Source organism: Mesoplodon mirus, assembly GCF_964341445.2.
Source record: "Mesoplodon mirus genome assembly, chromosome: 16".
Lineage (NCBI taxonomy): Eukaryota > Metazoa > Chordata > Mammalia > Artiodactyla > Ziphiidae > Mesoplodon > Mesoplodon mirus.
The window spans coordinates 8,605,298-8,626,524 of NC_138992.1; the positions used below are offsets into that span (position 1 = coordinate 8,605,298).

General features: G+C 39.2%; 1 protein-coding gene across 2 annotated transcripts in view; it reads left to right on the top strand.

Annotated features, from left to right (window-relative positions):
• The window catches only part of DNAAF11 (dynein axonemal assembly factor 11), a 71,906-nt gene that overhangs the window by 37,040 nt on the left and 13,639 nt on the right, over positions 1-21,227 (top strand). For both annotated transcript variants that reach the window (XM_082601096.1, XM_082601095.1), the window contains 4 exons: positions 382-459; positions 3,469-3,534; positions 7,070-7,139; positions 7,889-7,984. In XM_082601096.1, the coding sequence (XP_082457222.1) occupies positions 382-459; positions 3,469-3,534; positions 7,070-7,139; positions 7,889-7,984 (310 nt within the window). The remainder of the gene's footprint in view (positions 1-381; positions 460-3,468; positions 3,535-7,069; positions 7,140-7,888; positions 7,985-21,227) is intronic.

Genomic DNA, 21,227 nt, shown 5'->3' on the forward strand with positions numbered 1-21,227 from the left:
TTTAAAAACTGTAATTTTAACTAAAGTAGAAGATGTATACACAAATGGGGAATTAACAGTTAGCTGAGTAAATCATGCATAAAATAGACTCATTTAAATATTCGTGGCTACCTCATGAAAAGGAGTTTTCTCCCCCATTCGAATTATCTGGCAAATTGTCTTGGTCACATTTTCGCTTTACAGATATAGATATAATCACACAGAAATTTGGCTCGGTTGTCAGTTCCCAGCAATGGACTTCATCGCAGTGAATTGCTGATGTATTCACAAATACCTGATTAATTTTTCTTAAACTGTTTCACACATTAATTGCTTTTATATTATCTTTGTTTATTTTTTTCTCTCTCCCTCCCCTTGTTCCCACCTACCCCTAATATTAAGTGAAAAAAAGAAGAAAGTGAAACCACCCAGGGTGCTGATCTCTGAGAATGGAAGAGCCCTGAATGTAAATGAGCCCAAGTAAGTGAGGCCGAGTGGATACTTGAAGAAGCAGACTGTGTGGTGTTGGTCATACGATGGTTTCAATGACACGTTTGCTCTGCAGAGAATATATCTGACCACTCTTAACAAACTTGATGAGCCTAATAAGAATGTCATTTTGTGTGTATTTGAAAGCAGAACATCATTATGCTTTCAAGTGTGTAATGTTATATTTCGTTTTCTTGGCATCCAAAACATGAACTTGGCATATGGAAATCTTAGTTATTTCTGTGTCTCCTGAAACTTTGAACCATGTGCAGTTTTATGCCTGAAAACTCCAAGTGCATTATTGTTGTGTTTCTTAATTTTTAAAAGTCTGCCATGAACAAACTGGCTGAGGATACTGATAAATCTCCTATACACCTACTTAATACTCTGGAACACATCTGCAAAGCATTCAAGAGCTAAGGAAAGAAATTGATATAAATACCTCAACGGAGTTGATGAGAGAGGAAGAATATTCCAACTGGAAATCCTCATGTATGGTAGTATCTAGCTGTTTTAAAATTTAAAACTAGAAAGCAGGCAGAAAAGGCCTTTTCTAGTCAAAACACAGATCAAAAAGCCTACGAACTCAATCTCGTTGGCTTCATTACTCAAAACCTGTTTACTTTGATCATTTCATTTGCTGTGCTGTTACCACAATAGAAGAGGTGCTGTCCTAAATCACTCCTAGGTGTCATTCACGTCACCTTCACAGCAGTCTTGTGTGGTAGGCAGTATTTCTTCTTCACAGGTCAAAAACTAGAACTGAGAGGTGAATGACTTGCCCAAGGCCATGTAGGTAATAGGTGGTGTGTCTGACTTGCCCATGCTAACCCATTTCTAGTGGTTTCCATGATCAAGTTCATAATCTCACCCCCACCTCACCCCCCCCACCCCACACACACACTCTCACACACCCCTTCTTTATCCAGAAGTCATGAATGCAGCACAACACATGATGCTAATCCCTGGGGATACAGAAGTGAATATGACAGATTTCTGCCTTCAAGGAACTTAAAACTCTAGTGGGGAGACTCTCTTCAGGCTACAGCAGGGCTTAAGGGAGACCCTCTGGGCTCTGCGTGCCCCTAGTGAGACCACAGAAGCTTCTGCAGTCCCATCGTTTTTATATTCCATGTTCACATCATTTCTATATTCAGTCACATCTTTTCAAATCTCAGCCGTCTACTTGACCTAACAGATCTGCCCAGATTGATCATACTTTCCTTCTCCAAACAGGTTCTTCCCTTTGCTTCTGATTCTTTGACCCTACTACCTTCTCATCTTCTTCTGCTTTGCTGGATCCTTTCTGTCTTGTCTCCTAAGTGCTCTGGGGCAAACTCCTCAGCTGTCTTCTCTTTCCACGTTCACTCTTTCGAGATCTCACCAAATCCCATGATTTTAACACTATCCTTCCATTACTTACAACCAGACCCAACCTCTTCCCTGAGCTCAAGACTTGTATATGCACCTAGCTATCTGCTCTCCTATGTGGATATAAGCTATGTGTCCTAGGCTTATCGTGGCTAAAGCAGACATCCTCACTTCTATCCCCACAACCATTTACCATCAGGTCCTCAGTGTCCTCCAGCTCAGGAGTGAGCATCCACTGGTATCAAGACTGAAGCCTCGGATTCATCCTCAGTTCTTCTCTCCCTCGTGTTGTCAGTGAGCTCTTCCTTCAGAATTACCAGAATCCCACCCCTTCTCATTCACTCCATTGCCACCACCTTAGAGGAAGTCAGCCTCCTCTTGCCTGGACGGTTGCAATAGCCTGTTAAGTGGCACACACCCCCTCTCTTAAGGAAAATTCCTGGAAAGCACCAAACCACATTTTCTTTACAGAATTAAATCACATGATCTCATCTAGCTGCCAGGGAGGCTGGGGAATCTGGTCTTTACCCTGCAGAGCCATAATCCTCATTAAAATCAGGGACCCTGTTACTATGGATAAAGGGGGAGCAGACAGTGGGGAATATCAGTCTCTGCCATAGAAAACCTCCCTGAAATTACCTTTCAAGAGATATATGAAGGGAGAGTTTAAGTTGGTGGCTGGAAAATGGGGGAATAAGCAATCAAGGCAGAGGGGAAAGCATATAGAAAAGCCCCAGGGATGAGATCAAGAATGCATGGGTCATTTGAGCACCTGAAGAGGTCCCACCCGGCAGGAGTGCTGAAAGCAAGTGAGAGTGACCGCCACAAGCAGACATCCTGCTGGCCGCCAAACCTAGGGCTAATGTTACATTTCTCCAAACAATTTAGCTTACATTCTTTAATATTGTTGGGCTACTGTACTTTGCAGAATAATATGATAAGTGAAATATTCAAAATAAAATTGACCAAGTAATTCTGAACAGTACATCGACAGTATGGAAGTTATACCTAGGACTCAATCTCAGGGTACAGCTGAAAGACTTAGAGATTTGAAATCCTGCCTCCAAGGCTCACATGACCTCTTTCCTAGCTACGTCAGCCTCTCTGAGCCTGTTTCTTCTTCTATAAAATGGAAGTGATAGATCATGGGCAGCATCTCAGCATTTCCGGAGACTAGGGAAAGGTCACCAATGAAAGGAGAAGAAAAAAGACAAGACTGCTTAAAACTTAAGGAATGGAATGCTGGATAAGGGCAAGGAAATGCAACGTGTAATTCCCCATCAATAATTCCGTGTTTTAGTTTGCTTCTAGCAAACCAGAATGAAATGGAAAAGAAAACTTTAACCACCAGGTGTCTCTGTCTCTGCACCGATGCTAATTTTTTTTTTTAAATGTAGTTCAGGATTCTCATATTGAAACAATGTAAACAGGAATAATTTATGAATATGTTGTAGGTTTCTGTTGAAATTTTTAAACTAACAGATTTTATTGACCAGCTACCAAAATAGTTTGTCGTTAAGATTATGACATAGTTTTTATCAAATTTTCTTTTGATACTGGCATGGGGTTATCTATAAAATATCACTAAAGACATCCTCTCTTTTTCCCCCCAAATGGATTATTCCTTAGACTTGACTTCTCTTTGAGAGATGATGAAAAGCGTAACCAGATCGTCCTGGACCTGGCTGTATATAGGTAAAGACATTTTATTATGCATGTATTTCATGGCATTTCTTGCTATTTTCATTCTCAGTCACAGCCCCTTGAGTTCTTAAACATGAACAACGGCCTCTTTATCACTGGCTGCCACCTCTTCCCAGGCCATGTCCTACATCCTGACTGGTTTCACCCCCGCACTCCCTGCTTGCTTACCCCTCATCCCCACATCCTGGCAGCTTCTCTCCCCCAACCCACAACTGTCCACAGCTGTGACATTCACACCATCAGCCTGTGTCACCTTCCACGGTTCCTTGTTGAAGCCATTTAAAGACACCCGGGCCATCTGCCTCCCTCCTTGAAGATTCCAGGTCCTGGCTCACTTCCTCTATCCTGCTGATGACTTCAGGATCCATGTTCAGGACCTTTCTGCTTCTCCAGCCCTTTCAGACCCACTGACGCCCCAGTATTTTTGTCCTTGTGCCTCCCTCTGCCTGTATCGCTCTCACCCTAGGTGTCCTCGTGCCCTTCAGGCCTCTGTTCAGATGTCACTTTATTATAGAGGCCTCTCTGCCTCACCATCCAGTATAGACCAGTACCACCCCTGCCTCAGCACGTCCTTCCACCTCTCCCTGCTTTTTTGTTTCTACCTGACAAACTCTCAATTTACCTGTATTTTGAAAAATGTGTAGTTGAGGCAGAAACTTTGTTTTGTTTGTTCCTACCTCTTTATGTCTCTAACACCTAAAACAGTGCCTGACACCCATTAGGAGCTCAGTAAGTACAGGAGTAAATGGATGAATGAATGAATGAATGATTACTGATGATGGAATCAATGAACATTTACATTCATGAGTTGTAGTAAAGGCATTTCTATTTTTGAGGGATTTTATTACATGCTCTATCACATTTAATTTCTCAGTAACCCAGTGGCGTGGGAGAGATTGTTATCCTGGAACTACCCAAGGGGGGTGAGTCTTGTGAAAGTAAACATGGTAATTGGAGAAGCCAGAATGTGAACCCTCAGTCTTAGGTCCAACTTTGGTTTCTTTAATTGTGATAGAATACACATAACTTAAAATTCACCATTTCAACCCTTTCCATTGTACAACTCAGTGGCATTCAGTAAATTCACAATGTTGTGACACCATTACCACTATCTGCTTCCAGGAAAATTTCTCACACATAGGGAAACCCCATACCCCTTAAGCAGTCACTCTTCATTTCCCCCCTTCCCCTGGCAATCACTCATCTGCTTTCTGTCTCCATAGGTTTACCCATCCTGGATATTTCATATAAATGGAATCATATCTGGCCTTTGTGTCTGGCTTCTTTCACTCAGTATAATGTCTTCAGGGTTCATCCATGTTGTAGCATATTCGTGGCTGAATAATATTCCATTGAATGGAGAGACCACCTCTTTGTTTATCCATTCACCCATTGACGGGCACTTGGGGTGTGTCCATCTTTGGCCGGTGTGAATGGGGGCCGGCTCTCGGTGCAGCCCTTCCTTATCACACTCAGCTGCATCTCCCACGCCTCCAACCGTCCTTCTGCCCACTTGCTGCCAGGTCACCTACCTTTAAGAAGGGCTGCCTTCCATTCCAGCCCTCCTCCAGCTGACTGCATGTTCTCTGTTCCTCCAACTCCCGAGCTTCCCTTTCTGCTGTTTTTCAGTTAAACATTCCCTTTTTCATCCTTTTAAGTCCTTTCCATTTTTAGACCTTATTCCTGGAGTTCAGTGAATGTGTACCTCTTTCTCCTTTTAGCTCGATTAGCTACTCAACATTAATCCTCAGATGAAAACTTTCCTCATTTCCCCGTGCATGTACCTTTTCAAGGACTGGTGACATTTCTCCTGTCTAAGTAGAAAAATCCTTCCATTCGCATGATTCTGTCCAAACTATTACACTAAAATTCCTTGTTATCTTCATTGGCACATGGATGTATGCATGAAAGTTCATTCATTCATGTATGCTTCCTGCTTCTATTCCTCCAATAGCTGTAGAATGCCTACTACATGCCATGTACTGGGAGACTGTAACCAGCCTGTTCTGAATACAGTCCCTGCTCTCCTGGGTTTACGGCCCAGTGGGGATGGCAGACAATACATAGGCAGGCATCTAATAGGTCATTACAAAGGGAGAAGAGTGCCGTAGGAAAAGGACAGAGTTCAGGGATGGAGAACAATGGTGTGTGTAGTCTGGTGGTTGGCGGTGTAGGGGGTGGCTGGAGAAAAAGGGAAAGCCAGGGACGTGAGCACTGAAAATTGAAGGATAAGATGTAGCGAGCTCTGCAAAGGACTGGTAGAAGATTATTTTAGGCAGAGGAAAACAGCACATGCAAAACCCTTGTAGGTCGGGGCAGAGGAACTTTAGGTGGCCCTAAGCACAAAAAAGAATCTGGGGCTTCCCTGGTGGCACAGTGGTTGAGAGTCCGCCTGCCGATGCAGGGGATGTGGGTTCGTGCCCCTGTCTGGGAAGATCCCACATTCCGCGGAGCGGCTGGGCCCGTGAGCCATGGCCGCTGAGCCTGTGCTCCACAACGGGGAGAGGCCACAACAGTGAGAGGCCCGCATAACGCCAAAAAAAAAAAAAAAAGAATCTGTAATCCATAGTTAAAGTGGTAGATAATAAACATGAAGTTGTAGGAAAACTTGACTCTACTTTTTATTATTTTAATTTTTCAATAATTGTAACAATGCTTTATTACCGCTATGTACTAGGCATGGTGCACGTGTCTTCTTAGCAATCTTAGGGCATAGGCACTATTTGTATCCTCATTTTACAGGTGAGGAGACAGAGGCTTAGAAAGGTTAAGGAAGGTGGTCCAGGGTAATAAAGCAGGAAGGGGAAGGTGGAGTCAGTCCTCACAAGCCTGTGTGGCCAAAACCTGAGCCTGTCACCCCTGTATCGTCCTACCTGCCATAATGTTTGTGATTTTTGAATCATCGCTGCATTTTCAAATATTTTAACATGTATAAAAACAATCATTTGGCCAAACTTCTTATTTTAACGAGTGATGTGGAATCTAAACCTTTCCTCTGCTCGTGAAGTATAGGAGAACAATTGCCCCCAATCCTGAGGTCACTGCCATAGAGGGAGAGGGCTGGACTTGCTGGGCAGGATGTGCACGCGGGGACAGTCTTCCAGGAGAGGTAGGATGGGGCAGCTGCATAACAGCTGCAGGGAATCGAATCGAGAGCCCTAAGGACACAGGAGCTTAGTGGATTCAGCATTCCTGGCTATTCAAGTCAGCCTTAGGGGCTTAAAATAAAATATTCATGAAGGAGCATGGCAAGCCATTTTCTGCAAACCTCTGGCGTTTCAGGCCGCAGATATTTTGGGGTAAGGGGCAATCAATGCCAAGTGTACTTGTGGGTCTAAAAATGAAATTGCTGATATATTGAATTTCCGGCGGTCTGGGCATTAATTTAAGATGAATATTCTAAGACCTGTTTAGCATGGAAATTGTAAACTTTCTTCACTTAAAATGGTCCCTTAAGTGGGACTTTGTATTTACACTTCTTTAAATGGTTTTGAAAATTATAAGACTCGGTTGTTGAATTTTGAAGGTATATGGACACCTCTTTAATCGATGTTGATGTACAGCCAACTTATGTGCGAGTGATGGTCAAAGGAAAGGTAAGTGTAACCCTATAGGCTGTTCCCGTTTCAGAAGCTCAACCTTGAATCAAACTAGCTTGCCTCAAAACAGATTCAAGTAATTTTAAAATAGAAAAAGAGAAACCCAGTCAGAGTGCTGTTTTTTTAGACACACGGTTTTAAACGATGGGAGTGGTATGCAGCGGGAATGGTTGCTGACCATTATGTACCTTGATAAAATTTGTATTTTTAACCTGCGTCTGTTTTGTTAGTACTTTTTTCAGAGCTGATAAGATGGTCATGTATGGGTAGCCTATGCTTGAAATTATATTTAAATAATGTACCCATTTAAAATAATATACCCATTTAAATAATATACCCATTTAAAATTGTCAATGATTTCACTCACAGCAACTGTAACTTTATCACTTTTGAAATAATATTTTTTGCTGATTCTGAGCATTCATATCAGTTAGCTTGAAGACATTAAAATGGAAATATGTTGATGTTTTAAGACAAGAAGTTTTATCTATAAATCCTTTATCAGCCATGTTCTCATAAATGGACCAGTCACGATTTGTGACTAACTGTTCCTCAGACAATTAATTAAAATTCATAAAATAGTTCATGCATATCAAGCATTGCCCATATATTTTACTTTTTTCCTAATAAGCCTAAGCAGATTTTTAAAATAAATGGTGAATCTTAAATTTGTAATGAAAACACCTCTTAAAGTAACCCCCTCGTGTAATATGCACTCACTCTCCACACTTCCTGTTTGCTTTCAGCCATTTCAGCTGGCCCTTCCTGCAGAAGTCAAACCTGATAGCAGCTCTGCTAAAAGAGCTCAGACAACAGGGCATCTGGTGGTCTACATGCCCAAGGTAGGTAGCCTCATTTGGATCAAGCTCAAGTCTCAAGTTCCTAGAGGAACATGGCCTACCAGGGCTCCTGATGACTTGTGATCAAGTTCTTTTTGGCTGACAGAGCCAGAAAATGTACTTGCACCAGCTCAGGTAGGAGAAAAAAGGCCTGTGAGAAGGGAGAGCTGGGACAAGGGCGCTGTGACTGTTGTAACTCCTCGTACCTGCAGTTCTCGCCTCTCAGCCTTCCTACCTGGCAGACCAGAGTGTGGAGGAGGGGTGCATAGATCGCAGGCGCCATGAGCATGCCCGGCACATGGTAATCAGTACTTTCCTTACCAATAACTTTGAAAGGAGATGTAGTAGGCCTTGGGTCTCTTAAAAAAAGTGTGATTGAATTCCAAATATTGAGCTTACTAGATTCGTGACTTTGGGCAAGTTATTAACCTGTTTCTGGGCCTCTTTTTCCTATTATCGCTTTTAAGAAAGATAATACACATAAAATTCATAGCATAGTGAGCACTCAATGAATATTGATGCCATCATTGTCACTCTTTGTATTATTTTTATGATATGGACTAGATAGTTTTTTTTTTTAAAGAAGATGTTGGGGGTAGGAGTTTATTAATTAATTTATTTATTTTGCTACGTTGGGTCTTCATTTCTGTGCGAGGGCTTTCTCTACTTGTGGCAAGTGGGGGCCACTCTTCATCGCAGTGCGCGGGCCTCTCACTATCACAGCCTCTCTTCCTGCGGAGCACAGGCTACAGACGCTCAGGCTCAGTAGTTGTGGCTCATGGGCCTAGTTGCTCCGCGGCATGTAGGATCCTCCCAGACCAGGGCTCAAACCCATGTCCCCTGCATTAGCAGGCAGATTCTCAACCACTGTACCACCAGGGAAGCCCAAGATAGTATTTTAAACTAAAACTCTTTTTTGTCTTTTATTTGGGAGGAGAAGTGTTGTATATGTATTTTTTTCCGTTTTTTTAAATTAAAGTATAGTTGATTTACAATAGTGCACTAGTTTCAGGTATACAGCAAAGTGATCTGTTTTTTGTTTTTGGGGTTTTTTTGCACATTACATTCCAGTGGAGGTTATTATAAGATAACGAATATAATTCTCTGTGTTTTGTAGTAAATCCCTGCTGCTTATCTATTTTATGGACAGTAATTTTTATCTGTTAATCACATCCTCCTAATTTGTCCCTCTCCCTCCCTCTTATGCTTAGTAAGTCAGACAGAGAAAGACAATGCTATAAGGTATCACTTATAGGTAGAATCTAAAAAATAATGCAAGTGAATCTGTATACAGCACAGAGCCATAAAAGGGGAAATCAACAGTAACACAATAATAATAGGGGACTTTAGCATCCCACTTTCACCAATGGACAGATCATCCAAAATGAAAATAAATAAAGAAACACAAGCTTTAAATGACACATTAAAAACGATGGACTTAATTGATGTTTATAGGACATTCCATCCACAAACAACAGAATACACTTTCTTCTCAAGTGCTCATGGAAAATTCTCCAGGATAGATCATATCTTTGGTCACAAATCAAGCCTTGGTAAAGTTAAGAAAATTGACATCATATCAAGTGGCTTTTCCAACCACAACACTATAAGACTAGATATCAATTGCAGGAAAAAACTGTAAAAAATACAAACACAGAGAAGCTAAACAATACACTACTAAATAACCAAGAGATCGCTGAAGAAATCGAAAAGGAAATCAAAAAATACCTAGAAACAAATGACAAGGAAAACACGACAACCCAAAACCTATGGGATGCAGCAAAAGCAGTTCTAAGATGGAAGTTTATAACAATACAATCCTACCTCAAGAAACAAGAAACATCTCAAATAAACAATGTAACCTTGCACCTAAATCAATTAGAGAAAGAAGAACAAAACAACCCCAAAGTTAGCAGAAGGAAAGAAATCATAAAGATCAGATCAGAAATAAATGAAAAACAAATGAAGGAAACGATAGCAAAGATAACTAAAACTAAAAGGTTGTTCTTTGAGAAGATAAGCAAAATTGATAAACCATTAGACAGACTCATCAAGAAAAAAAGGGAAAAGACTCAAATCAATAGAATTTGAAATGAAAACGGAGAAGTAACAACTGACACTGCAGAAATACAAAGGATCATGAGAGATTACTACAAGCAACTATATGCCAATAAAGTGGACAACCTGGAAGAAATGGACAAATCTTAGAAAAGCACAACCTTCCGAGACTGAACCAGGAAGCAATAGAAAATATAAACAGACCAATCACAAGCACTGAAATTGAAACTGTGATTAAAAATCTTCCAACAAACAAAAGCCCAGGACCAGATGGCTTCACAGGAGAATTCTATCAAACATTTAGGGAAGAGCTAACACCTATCCTTCTCAAACTCTTCCAAAATATAGCAGAGGGAGGAACACTCCCAAACTCATTCTACGAGGCCAACATCCCCCTGATACCAAAACCAGACAAAGATGTCACAAAGAAAGAAAACTACAGGCCAATATCACTGATGAACATAGATGCAAAAATACTCAAGAAAATACTAGCTAACAGAATCCAACAGCACATTAAAAGGATCATACATCATGATCAAGTGGGGTTTATCCCAGGAATGCAAGGATTCTTCAATATATGCAAATCAATCAATGTGATAAACCATATTAACAAATTGAAGGATAAAAACCATATGATCACCTCAATACATGCAGAAAAAGCTTTTGACAAAATTCAACACCCATTTATGATAAAAACCCTCCAGAAAGTAGGCATAGAGGGAACTTACCTCAACATAATAAAGGCCATATATGACAAACCCACAGCCAACATCATTCTCAATAGTGAAAAACTGAAACAATTTCCTCTAAGATCAGGAAGAAGACAACATTGCCCACTCTCGCCACTATTATTCAACATAGTTTTGGAAGTTTTAGCCACAGCAAACAGAGAAGAAAAAGAAATAAAAGGAATCCAAATCAGAAAAGAAGAAGTAAAACTGTCACCGTTTGCAGATGATGTGGTGCTATACATAGAGAATCCTAAAGATGCTACCAGAAAACTACTAGAGCTAATCAATGAATTTGGTAAAGTAGCAGGATACAAAATTAATGCACAGAAATCTCCTGCATTCCTATACACTAATGGTGAAGAATCTGAAAGAGAAATTAAGGAAACACTCCCATTTGCCATTGCAACAAAAAGAATAAAATACCTAGGAATAAACCTACCTAAGGAGACAAAAGACCTGTATGCAGAAAACTATAAGACACTGGTGAAAGAAATTAAAGATAATACAAACAGATGAAGAGATATACCATGTTCTTGGATTGGAAGAATCAACATTGTGAAAATGACTATACTACCCAAAGCAATCTACAGATTCAATGCAATCCCTACCAAACTACCAATGGCATTTTTCACAGAACTAGAACAAAAAATTTCACAATTTGTATGGAAACACAAAAGACCCTGAATAGCTAAAGCAGTCTTGAGAAAGAAAAATGGAGCTGGAGGAATCAGACTCCCGGACTTCAGACTATACTACAAAGATGCAGTAATCAAGACAGTATGGTACTGGCACAAAAGTAGAAATATAGATCAATGGAACAAGCTAAAAAGCCCAGAGATAAACCCACGCACAGATGGTCACCTTATCTTTGATAAAGGAGGCAAGAATATACAATGGAAAAAAGACAGCCTCTTCAATAAGTGGTGCAGGGAAAACTGGACAGCTACATGTAAAAGAATGAAATTAGAACACTCCCTAACACCATACACAAAAATAAAATGAAAATGGATTAAAAACCTAAAGGTAAGGCCAAACACTATCAAACTCTTAGAGGAAAACATAGGCAGAACACTCTATGACATAAATCACAGCAAGATCCCTTTGACCCATCTCCTAGAGAAAGGGAAATAAAACTAAAAATAACCAAATGGGACCTAATGAAACTTAAAAGCTTTTGCACAGCAAAGGAAACCATAAACAAGAGGAAAAGACAACTCTTAGAATGGAAGAAAATATTTGCAAATGAAAGAGCTGACAAAGGATTAAACTCCAAAATATACAAGCAGCTCATGCAGCTTAATACCAAAAAAACAAACAACCCAATCCAAAAATGGGCAGAAGACCTAAATAGACATTTCTCCAATGAAGATATACAGATTGCCAACAAACACATGAAAGGATGCTCAACATTACTAATCATTAGAGAAATGCAAATCAAAACTACAATGAGGTATCACCTCACACCAGTCAGAATGGCCATCATCAAAAAATCTACAAATAAATGCTGGAGAGGGTGTGGAGAAAAGGGAACCCTCTGACACTGTTGGTGGGAATGTAAGTTGATACAGCCACTATGGAGAACAGTATGGAGGTTCCTTAAAAAACTAAAAGTAGAACTACCATGTGACCCAACAATCCCACTACTGGGCATATACCCTGAGAAAATCATAATTCAAAAAGAGTCATGTACCACAATGTTCAATGCAGCTCTATTTACAACAGCCAGGACATGGAAGCAACCTAAGTGTCCATTGACATATGAATGGATAAAGAAGATGTGGCACATATATACAATGGAATCTTACTCAGCCATAAAAAGAAACGAAATTGAGTTATTTGTAATGAGGTGGATGGACCTAGAGTCTGTCATATAGAGTGAAGTAAGTCAGAACGAGAAAAACAAATACCATATGCTAACATATATATATGGAATCTTAAAAAAAAAAAAAAGGTTCTGAAGAACCTAGGGGCAGGACAGGAATAAAGATGCAGATGTAGGGAATGGACTTGAGGACATGGGGAGGGGGAACAGTAAGCTGGGATGAAGTGAGAGAGTGGCATGGACATATATACACTACCAAATGTAAAATAGATAGCTAGTGGGAAATAGCCACATAGCACAGGGAGATCAGCTCGGTGTTTTTTTTGTTTGTTTTTTTTTTGTGGTATGTGGGCCTCTCACTGTTGTGGCTTCTCCCATTGCGGAGCACAGGCTCCGGACGCGCAGGCTCAGCGGCCAGGGCTCACAGGCCCAGCCGCTCCGCGGCATGTGGGATCTTCCCGGACCAGGGCATGAACCCGTGTCCCCTGCATCAGCAGGCGGACTCTCAACCACTGCGCCACCAGGGAAGCCCCCAGCTCGGTGTTTTGTGACCACCTAGAGGGATGGTATAGGGAGAGTGGGAGGGAGACGCAAGAGGGAGGAGATATGGGGATGTATGTATATGTATAGCTGTTTCACTTTGTGATACAGCAGAAACTAACACAACGTTGTAAAGCAATAATACTCCAATAAAGATGTTAAGAAAAAAATAAAATATAAAAAAATAAAGAGAAAGGAAAAAGAAAATGATATTTGGCAGGAATCAAAGGGAAATTTTAGAAAGCTTGGCAATTCTAAATAGGGTCCAAGAGGACATAGCAAGTATAAAAGATAGAGAATGGAGACAAGCAAGAATGCAACAAGATGAGGGCAAAGGCAATAGTTAGAGATAAACAGGTGCTGAATGAGATAAGAACAAAATGGAAACTAGCACTGAAATAGCAGAATTAAAGTCTGCAATGGCGATATTAAATAGAAGGAATGACATGGAAAATAAAGCAAATGTGGAAAATAGCTTGAAGAGCCTTCCTAAAATGTAACTAAAGGACAAGAGCTAAAAACTATGCAAGACATTATAAATATAGAGCACTTAGGTGAAAATCTAATCAAAGAATTAGTTATGGTCACACCAACAAAATCAGAACAATTTTAGAAGTCATAACTTTTTTGAGCTTAAAAACATAAGAATTAGAATATTCAGATCAAAAGCAATTAACGAGTTCTAAGTAAAATTACTGAAAACAGACCAATGTCAAAATTCCTCCATTACAAGGATAAATATCCTATAACTTTTCAGAAGGTGCAAAGAGGTGCTACCCACAAAGGAAATATTAAAAATTAAAAATCACCACCACCACCACCACCACCAGCAACAAAAAACCTCCTCCTGGCCTCAAAATTCTCTCCAATAAAAAATGTCAAAAGAAAATAGAAAAAAAATAGAAGCATGAAAAGATCATCTGCACATACTGTCACCATCACATCTTTGCTTGCTCAGCCTCTGTGGCTGTCCTGATTCTGTGAATGAACTGTCTGTGATCTAACCAAACTCTCCATATGTTTTGCCTCCTATTTCCCCTTGCGTTTGAAGGACCATTTTTCCCCCTCTGGCAATTCTCTCTTCTCTCTACTTCTTCACTGAATTTTCTGCTATACATCTTACATTAGAAAACATGCTGTAACATCTCCCTTCTTCAAAATAAAAACATTCCCCTCTACTTACTGCTCTGACCTGCTTCACAGCAAAACTCTTAAAGCAGACATCTACATCTGTTCCAATTCTTTTCTCATAATCTCTAAAAGCAACTCCAATTAGGCGTTCACCTCTTCTCCAGGCTCCCCATCATGGAAGCATCTCTTTTTGAGGTCTCCGGTTCTCTCTACATTACCAAATCCATCAGTCAGGCCCCATCCTCTTCTTATCTGACCTTTCAGCAGCTTTTTACACCATTTATCAGTCCCTCCATTTTTAAACACGTGTTCACTTGGCATTAGATACACCGCTTTCATTTGATTCTGTTCTTATGTCAGATGCTCCTTCTCACTGGATGCCCTCTGCCACTGGATGCTTCTTTGCTGGTTCCTTCTCCTACCCAGGCCTCTGAAAGTTGGCATGTCATTTATTTCTAGGACCCCCTTGTCTTCTCTATTTATACTCATTCCCTACATAATCTCATGACTTTAAATAACATCTCTGGACCTCCATCAGCAGCTAGTTGCCAAATAGGTAATTGGGAACAACAACCTCACTGAAGAAAATTTACGAAGATAGACTACATATTTTAAAGACATCTTGATAGTGATGAGATAGTGAGCAATTACTGTCCACTGATCCTGAAGGAATGGCTGAGAGGATAAACCATGCTTTTGGTGACCACACAGGGGTGAGAAGAAAAAAGTCAAAGTCCAGAGGCTAGCATGGATGGTAAGCCACCCACACTTTGGGATGTGACTCTGAAGGACTGTAACCCAGGAGGAAGGTGAATTAGAAGCCAGCCAGGCCTCAGAAAGTCTCACAGGCTGTCTAAATGACTATTGAAATGACCCTGATACTGGGCCTTGAACTTGAGTCAAGGTAATGAGTTCCATCTACACATGCCTGGCAAAACCCAGGCATCTAGAAGTTAACATCATCCACGGACTCAAATTGTAGGTAGATAGGTAGGTAGGTAGAGAGAGAGAGAGAGGGAGATAGAGAATCTTTTTTCAAATAAGTACCCAGCCCACCATGAAAATTAAACGAGGTGCTCAGAGAGACTTGAGCGGGATTCCAGTAGAAACCTAGTTGGTATTTTGGAATTTGGTTATACCACGTTCCTACTCTTCCTCCTTGAGGGAAACATGAGAGTCCCACGGTTGTTGCAGAGACTAAATTGTGAGATGCAGACTCACATTTGAACTGTAAAACACATCCTAAATTTGCAGCCTCCCAGAAGCAGAAGCCTCCATAGGGAGATGAGTACAGTGGTTTATTTGGGAAGTATGGGGGTGCTGGTCATGGAGTAGGGAAGGAAAGGCAGTCAAGACAAAGTGTCAACACCCCCAGTGGGAAAGCTCTAGGAGACAGTGCAAAACACGTGCTTCAGAATAACTCTACCTCAGCGGTGATGGAACTGGGATAGTAGTAACCAACCGCTGAGAATATTTGTTCGATGGCTGTTCCCTGCTGCGGGGTGCGGGGAATGGGGTATGTGAACTCGCCAGCACTTCTGAACTATCGCTGGCCTAGAAAAAACAAGAATAATCGTGAACTTTTTCATGTACATGGAGGATATTTCCCACTGAGACTATCTCTAGTAAGATTCTAAAAGGATATTTTCTTTTCTTTTAAAACATCATTATCATTCTTGATGTTTGTCCTAACCTAATAAAATATCATTTGCAATCTTAGGCTGTGTGTGTGTATGATCCTCCAACATGAGCTGTCAAATAAGATTGCACTTTACAAGTACAAAAGAATTTTGAAGGAACCGTTTGATAGTTAGATTTTTTTTCTCCTTTTATTTCAAAGCCATGAAGCTGTCTTGTGCAACTGTCAATATTGATTTTACATATAAATGTCAGTAATTGCACCTTTAAAATTTTTCCTCAGACAGCTTGGGTATCTTTGGAATCAAAGCCCATATTCTTATCCTTCTTATTTTTCTGATCAATTTTTCAAAAATTTAAATTTTCTTTGCTACCAATTATGTCTTTATTTGAAATAGAATATACTTCAAAAATGTTTGACTTATCCAGGTATTTTTATCTGTTCAAAGGTTTTTAATAATTTATATATTTTCTAATTGTGGATTAATGACCTTTTTTAAAGAGAAAAAAAAGAGCTTTTCTTTAACGGAATATTTTTGTTTAACAGGCTCAGTGAATTATGTGCCTTTCTGAGTGAAGTCAATCAGAACAGTTAACAAGTCATTAAGTTGTTCAAATGTCAACAGTAAATTTAGGTATAAATACCAACTTCCTCTAATGCCAGAGGAAAATAAAAAAGGCTTATTGATTCCAAAGTTTTATATTAATAGTATTCCTTTGCAGGAATCTGTGCTTTGCATATTTAACTGTTCAACACCAGTATTATGGACAATTAACTAATAAATATGAACACCAGAAATACATAAGAAGGTGGATAATTTACAAGTGCCCCAGTTCTTCTAAAGGTGACTTAAGTATTGCTAGACAGTCGTCTATGTCATTTGTGGGGCAGGGCCTCACTGAAGGGCACTGTTCAGCCAGTAACTGACACACCTCCCCTCCCCTCCAGATCAAACAACGAGCTTATGTCAAGACAGGTTGCTATCTAATGGGCTTAGACAGTTTGGAAGTTTTATGAAGAAAAAAAAGTGGAGACGTTTTTAGAAATTACTGATGAGGCATGGGTGAAGACATTAAATGTGTATACTTAAGCAAAATGATGGTGGAGGAAAAACATGCCGCATCCATAAATGAACTATATGGAAGTTATTAATCAGATGGGGGAATGATTTAGCATGTTTGGCTTGCCACACCATGGAAATAAGGTGGTAGAACTCAGAAATGGAAAACTTTCTGCAAAATTCTGAAAAACTTTAGACAATTAATGCATTATTAATTAATCAATTAAAATATTTATTCAATTTATGAAAGATTTATTAAGTACCTAGTATGAATAAAGCACTGTGCAAATTACTGTGGAAGCGAAAAATAAATGATAGGTCCTGTCTCCTTGTTGAAGCCACTGTCACTGCCGCAAACCCAGACCTGCCCTTGCCCCAGTTTCTAAGTCCCAGTTTCAAACAGACTCAGATACTTGTTAAGTAGTTTCTCATTCTTCTGCTTAAACTTGAAATTATGTTACTAACTCAGAGACCACTGTCACAGTCATAGCTGCTAGGATTTTCTATGGTTCCCTGAATCTCTCCTCTACTAGTTGGACCCAGCACCAACAGGGCCCAGCATGCATGAAGCTGCAGCCCACGGAACTCCTGCCTCTTCCCCATTTGTAGACAGAATAGGCAGGAATAAGCATCTCCAGGGGTCTTTGCTCTTAGTTCTAATCTGTTGCCATTCATGCCTTCATTCGCTCATTCAAATATTCCATGTATTTTAATGAGTACCTACTGTGTGCTAGACACCTATGGTAGGGTCTTGGAAATGCAAAAAAAAAAAAGGAAGATGTGTACTGAATTAGACACCCTAAGGATATCCTTTTGCAGATTAGGACTGAGGCTGTGATTTCTTCCTGCTATATCACCTTGAACTGAAGACCTAATGAGGGCTTCTCATTCCCCAGTCCCTGTTACATCCCTCACCCATGAGTCCTCGGCTACTGAGACACTGTCATCTTCCTAAAGTATTAGTCTAAAAGTCTATAATCTTATAGAAATAGCTTTATTTTGAATAAGATTTCGAAAAGATGCCAAAAGTTATTATTTTCTTTGGAAGTAGTAGTGAAGGTGGTACAAAAAGAAAACAATGTGATTTATACAACTTAGATTAAAATGTGAAAATTGGAAAAGTGTGAGTGGGGAGAACAAACTTATAAATATTTTCTATTTCACAACCCCCAAATATATATATTATGCTTTATTCATGTTAACATTTAATATAAACGTTTTTAGGGAAATTGAGTAGAATTAAATAAAAATAGGTAAATTACAAAGTATTACAGAAAATAAATGCAAACCAAAGTCAGTACAGTTATATGGAATTGAAAAGCATGAGGAAGGAAACATAAAAAGAAAATCTGTAGGAAAGTAATTGATGTAAAATCAGTTACGCTATACAGTTTACAAGAATCTAAAAGACAGGAAATGTATAAATAAAAGAATGCATAAAGCCCTACTAGCTGAATGCAAGCAAAATTAAAGTAGTTATGACAAGATTAATATCAGAGATGACAAAATTTAAAGCACAAAAGCATTTAATGGAACAGGATTATTCTATAGTAACAAAAATAATATAAAATAAAGATTCACGGCCTTATATTTATTATAAGTACATTATTTAAGTGTATAAAATATAAGTTCTTGTAAACATAGGGAAAATCAACAGAATCAGCTCTACTGGAAGATTTATGACCAATTTCTGTCTTTGATATCATCAACAAAAAGTAGGACCATTTATTATTTGAATAATATAATTAAGATCATTTAAAAAGTTCATAATTGACAAAACCCTATGAAAAGTTCACTTTAATTTCCAAATGAAAAAATTATAGAAATTACATTTAATTACAAGTCAATAGAAATAAAATTGTGTATGAAATAGGGTAAACCATCAAATAAAATTGGAAAATTCAAAATACTGTCCTAAAATGCGATTAAACCACAAAAGGAATAAAAAATATATATTACTTGGAAAGTTAAAAATGTAAACATTAGCAAACTATACAGGCTTTAGAATCAAAGACCCTTTACATGCAGCTGCCAACTGACAAACCAATTTGTAATCTGCATGACTAATTTAAAGTGGTTAAGTGAACCCATGATTTCCTTCTGCAGATCTTTTTGCCTCACAGTCTTTCCTGTCTCAGAAAATAGCACCATCATCTCCCCAGCTGGCCAAGTCAAAGACTAGGAGGCATCCCTGACATATCTCTGACCCTCTCAACCTACATCTTGTTGGCACTACTGCCCAAATGTACCCTGAATCCAGTCACTTGTCACCATCTCCCTCTTCACTCCTGTCCAAGCCAGTGTCATCTCCCAACCAGACCACCTCTGATGCCCTCTCCCTGTTTTCCCTGATTCTGTTCTTTCCACCCTTTGATACTTTCTCCATGCAGAAGCCAAAGTGACATTTTAAAAACATAAATCAGGGCTTCCCTAGTGGCGCAGTGGTTGAGAGTCCACCTGCCGATACAGGGGACACGGGTTCGTGCCCCAGTCCGGGAAGATCCCACATGCCGCGGAGCGGCTGGGCCCATGAGCCATGGCCACGGAGCCTGCGCGTCCGGAGCCTGTGCTCCGCAATGGGAGAGACCGCAACAGTGAGAGGCCCACGTACCGCAAAATAAAAAAACAAAACAAAACATAAATCAGTTCATTTTATTCTTCTTAAAGCCCACCAATGGCTTCCCGTTGCACTTGGAGTGATATTCACATTTCCTTGTTGTGGCCCTGAAGGCTCCGCACGAGCTAGCATCTGCCTGCATTTCTAGCATCTTCTTCTTCCACTTTCCTCTTCTCATTATGGCCCAGACTTGGCTTTTTTTTCTTTCCTGGAGCACAATAGCCTTACTTCCCACCACAGGACTTTTGTACTTGCTATTTTTTTTCTTGCTAAGTGCACTCTGCCCCCTTTTTCTTTTCACACCTGTCTCCTTTGTATCACACAGGTGATACAAAGAGCTTCCTTTAAACAGGCACTTTTCCTGATCATCAGTGCTAACGTGGCCAGCTACATTCCATCAGTCATCTTTCTCAGTTATATTACCTGGCTTATTGTTATTACAGTATTTATCACTGTAAGAAACGATCTGATTTGTTCAGTATTGTATGGTTTGTCTTCCCCATCCAAGTGTAAGGTTCATGATCGTAGAGACCTTGATTCATCCAGTGTCTGGAATAGTACCTGTCTTCTAGGTACCAAATAAATATTAGTTGAAGAATGAAACCCCAAAACTACTTATCATGGCTTGAGTTTTTTGGATATTTTTCCCAGCCAATCACATGCTTATTATTTTTAATTCAGTAAGAAAATGAAGTTTTTAGATTTAATGCTAATATGAATTATTTTATTTCTATTTGGATTGTTGCTTCCTATTTCATGTCCATGAAATCTTTAGCTTCATAGATATTCTCTTTTGTTTTATTCTAGGGGCTTTATCATTTTAGCTTTTTTACCTTTAGGTCTATGATCCATTTCAAATTAATTTTTATATAAGATTGGGGGATATTGGTTAATTAGGAAAATATCAGGTTGTCATCTTATTTCACACCTTATACCAAAATAAATTTCATATGGATTAAAGAATTAAATATTATTTTTAAATATTTTAAAAAAGAAATAAAAGTATGCTGTATACCTGAAACTAATATGATATTATAAATCAACTATACTTCAATAAAAATAAATATATAAGTGGAGATAAAGGTAAATATTTACTTTTATTCTCTGCAGAGATTGGCTAACAATGGCAGAAATCACCAAGGAAAAGCAATAGTTTTGGTTACTTTAACCAAAGCTGTATGTCAAAAACCACCATTCATAAATATTTATTGTTCATTTATATTTCATCCATTTATTCATTTATTGAACAAATAATTGTTGAGGGCCTGTCATGTACCCAGCGCAGAAATTCCTCCTGGGGTTTACATTTTAGTGGCAGGAAAACAGACAATAAACTAATAATCAAGACAATATACAGCTTTTCAAATGCTGACATGTCCCATTGCTGAGGAAAAACACCACAAAAGACCAAAGAAGATATAATATCAATATCACATATAAATTCATGAAAGTGTTTCAGAAAAATACCAAAGCCCAATAGAAAAGAGGTAAATCATGGTTACGAAAAAAGCACAAAAAAGTCTATGGTATTAGAGTTCCCTCAGTCTCATGGCCTCCTTATTTAAATAATTTAACAATACGTAGATAATGTGTTTACAGGACAAAATTCCAAAGTATTAAGTTTACAAGTAAAGCAAACATCCTTTCC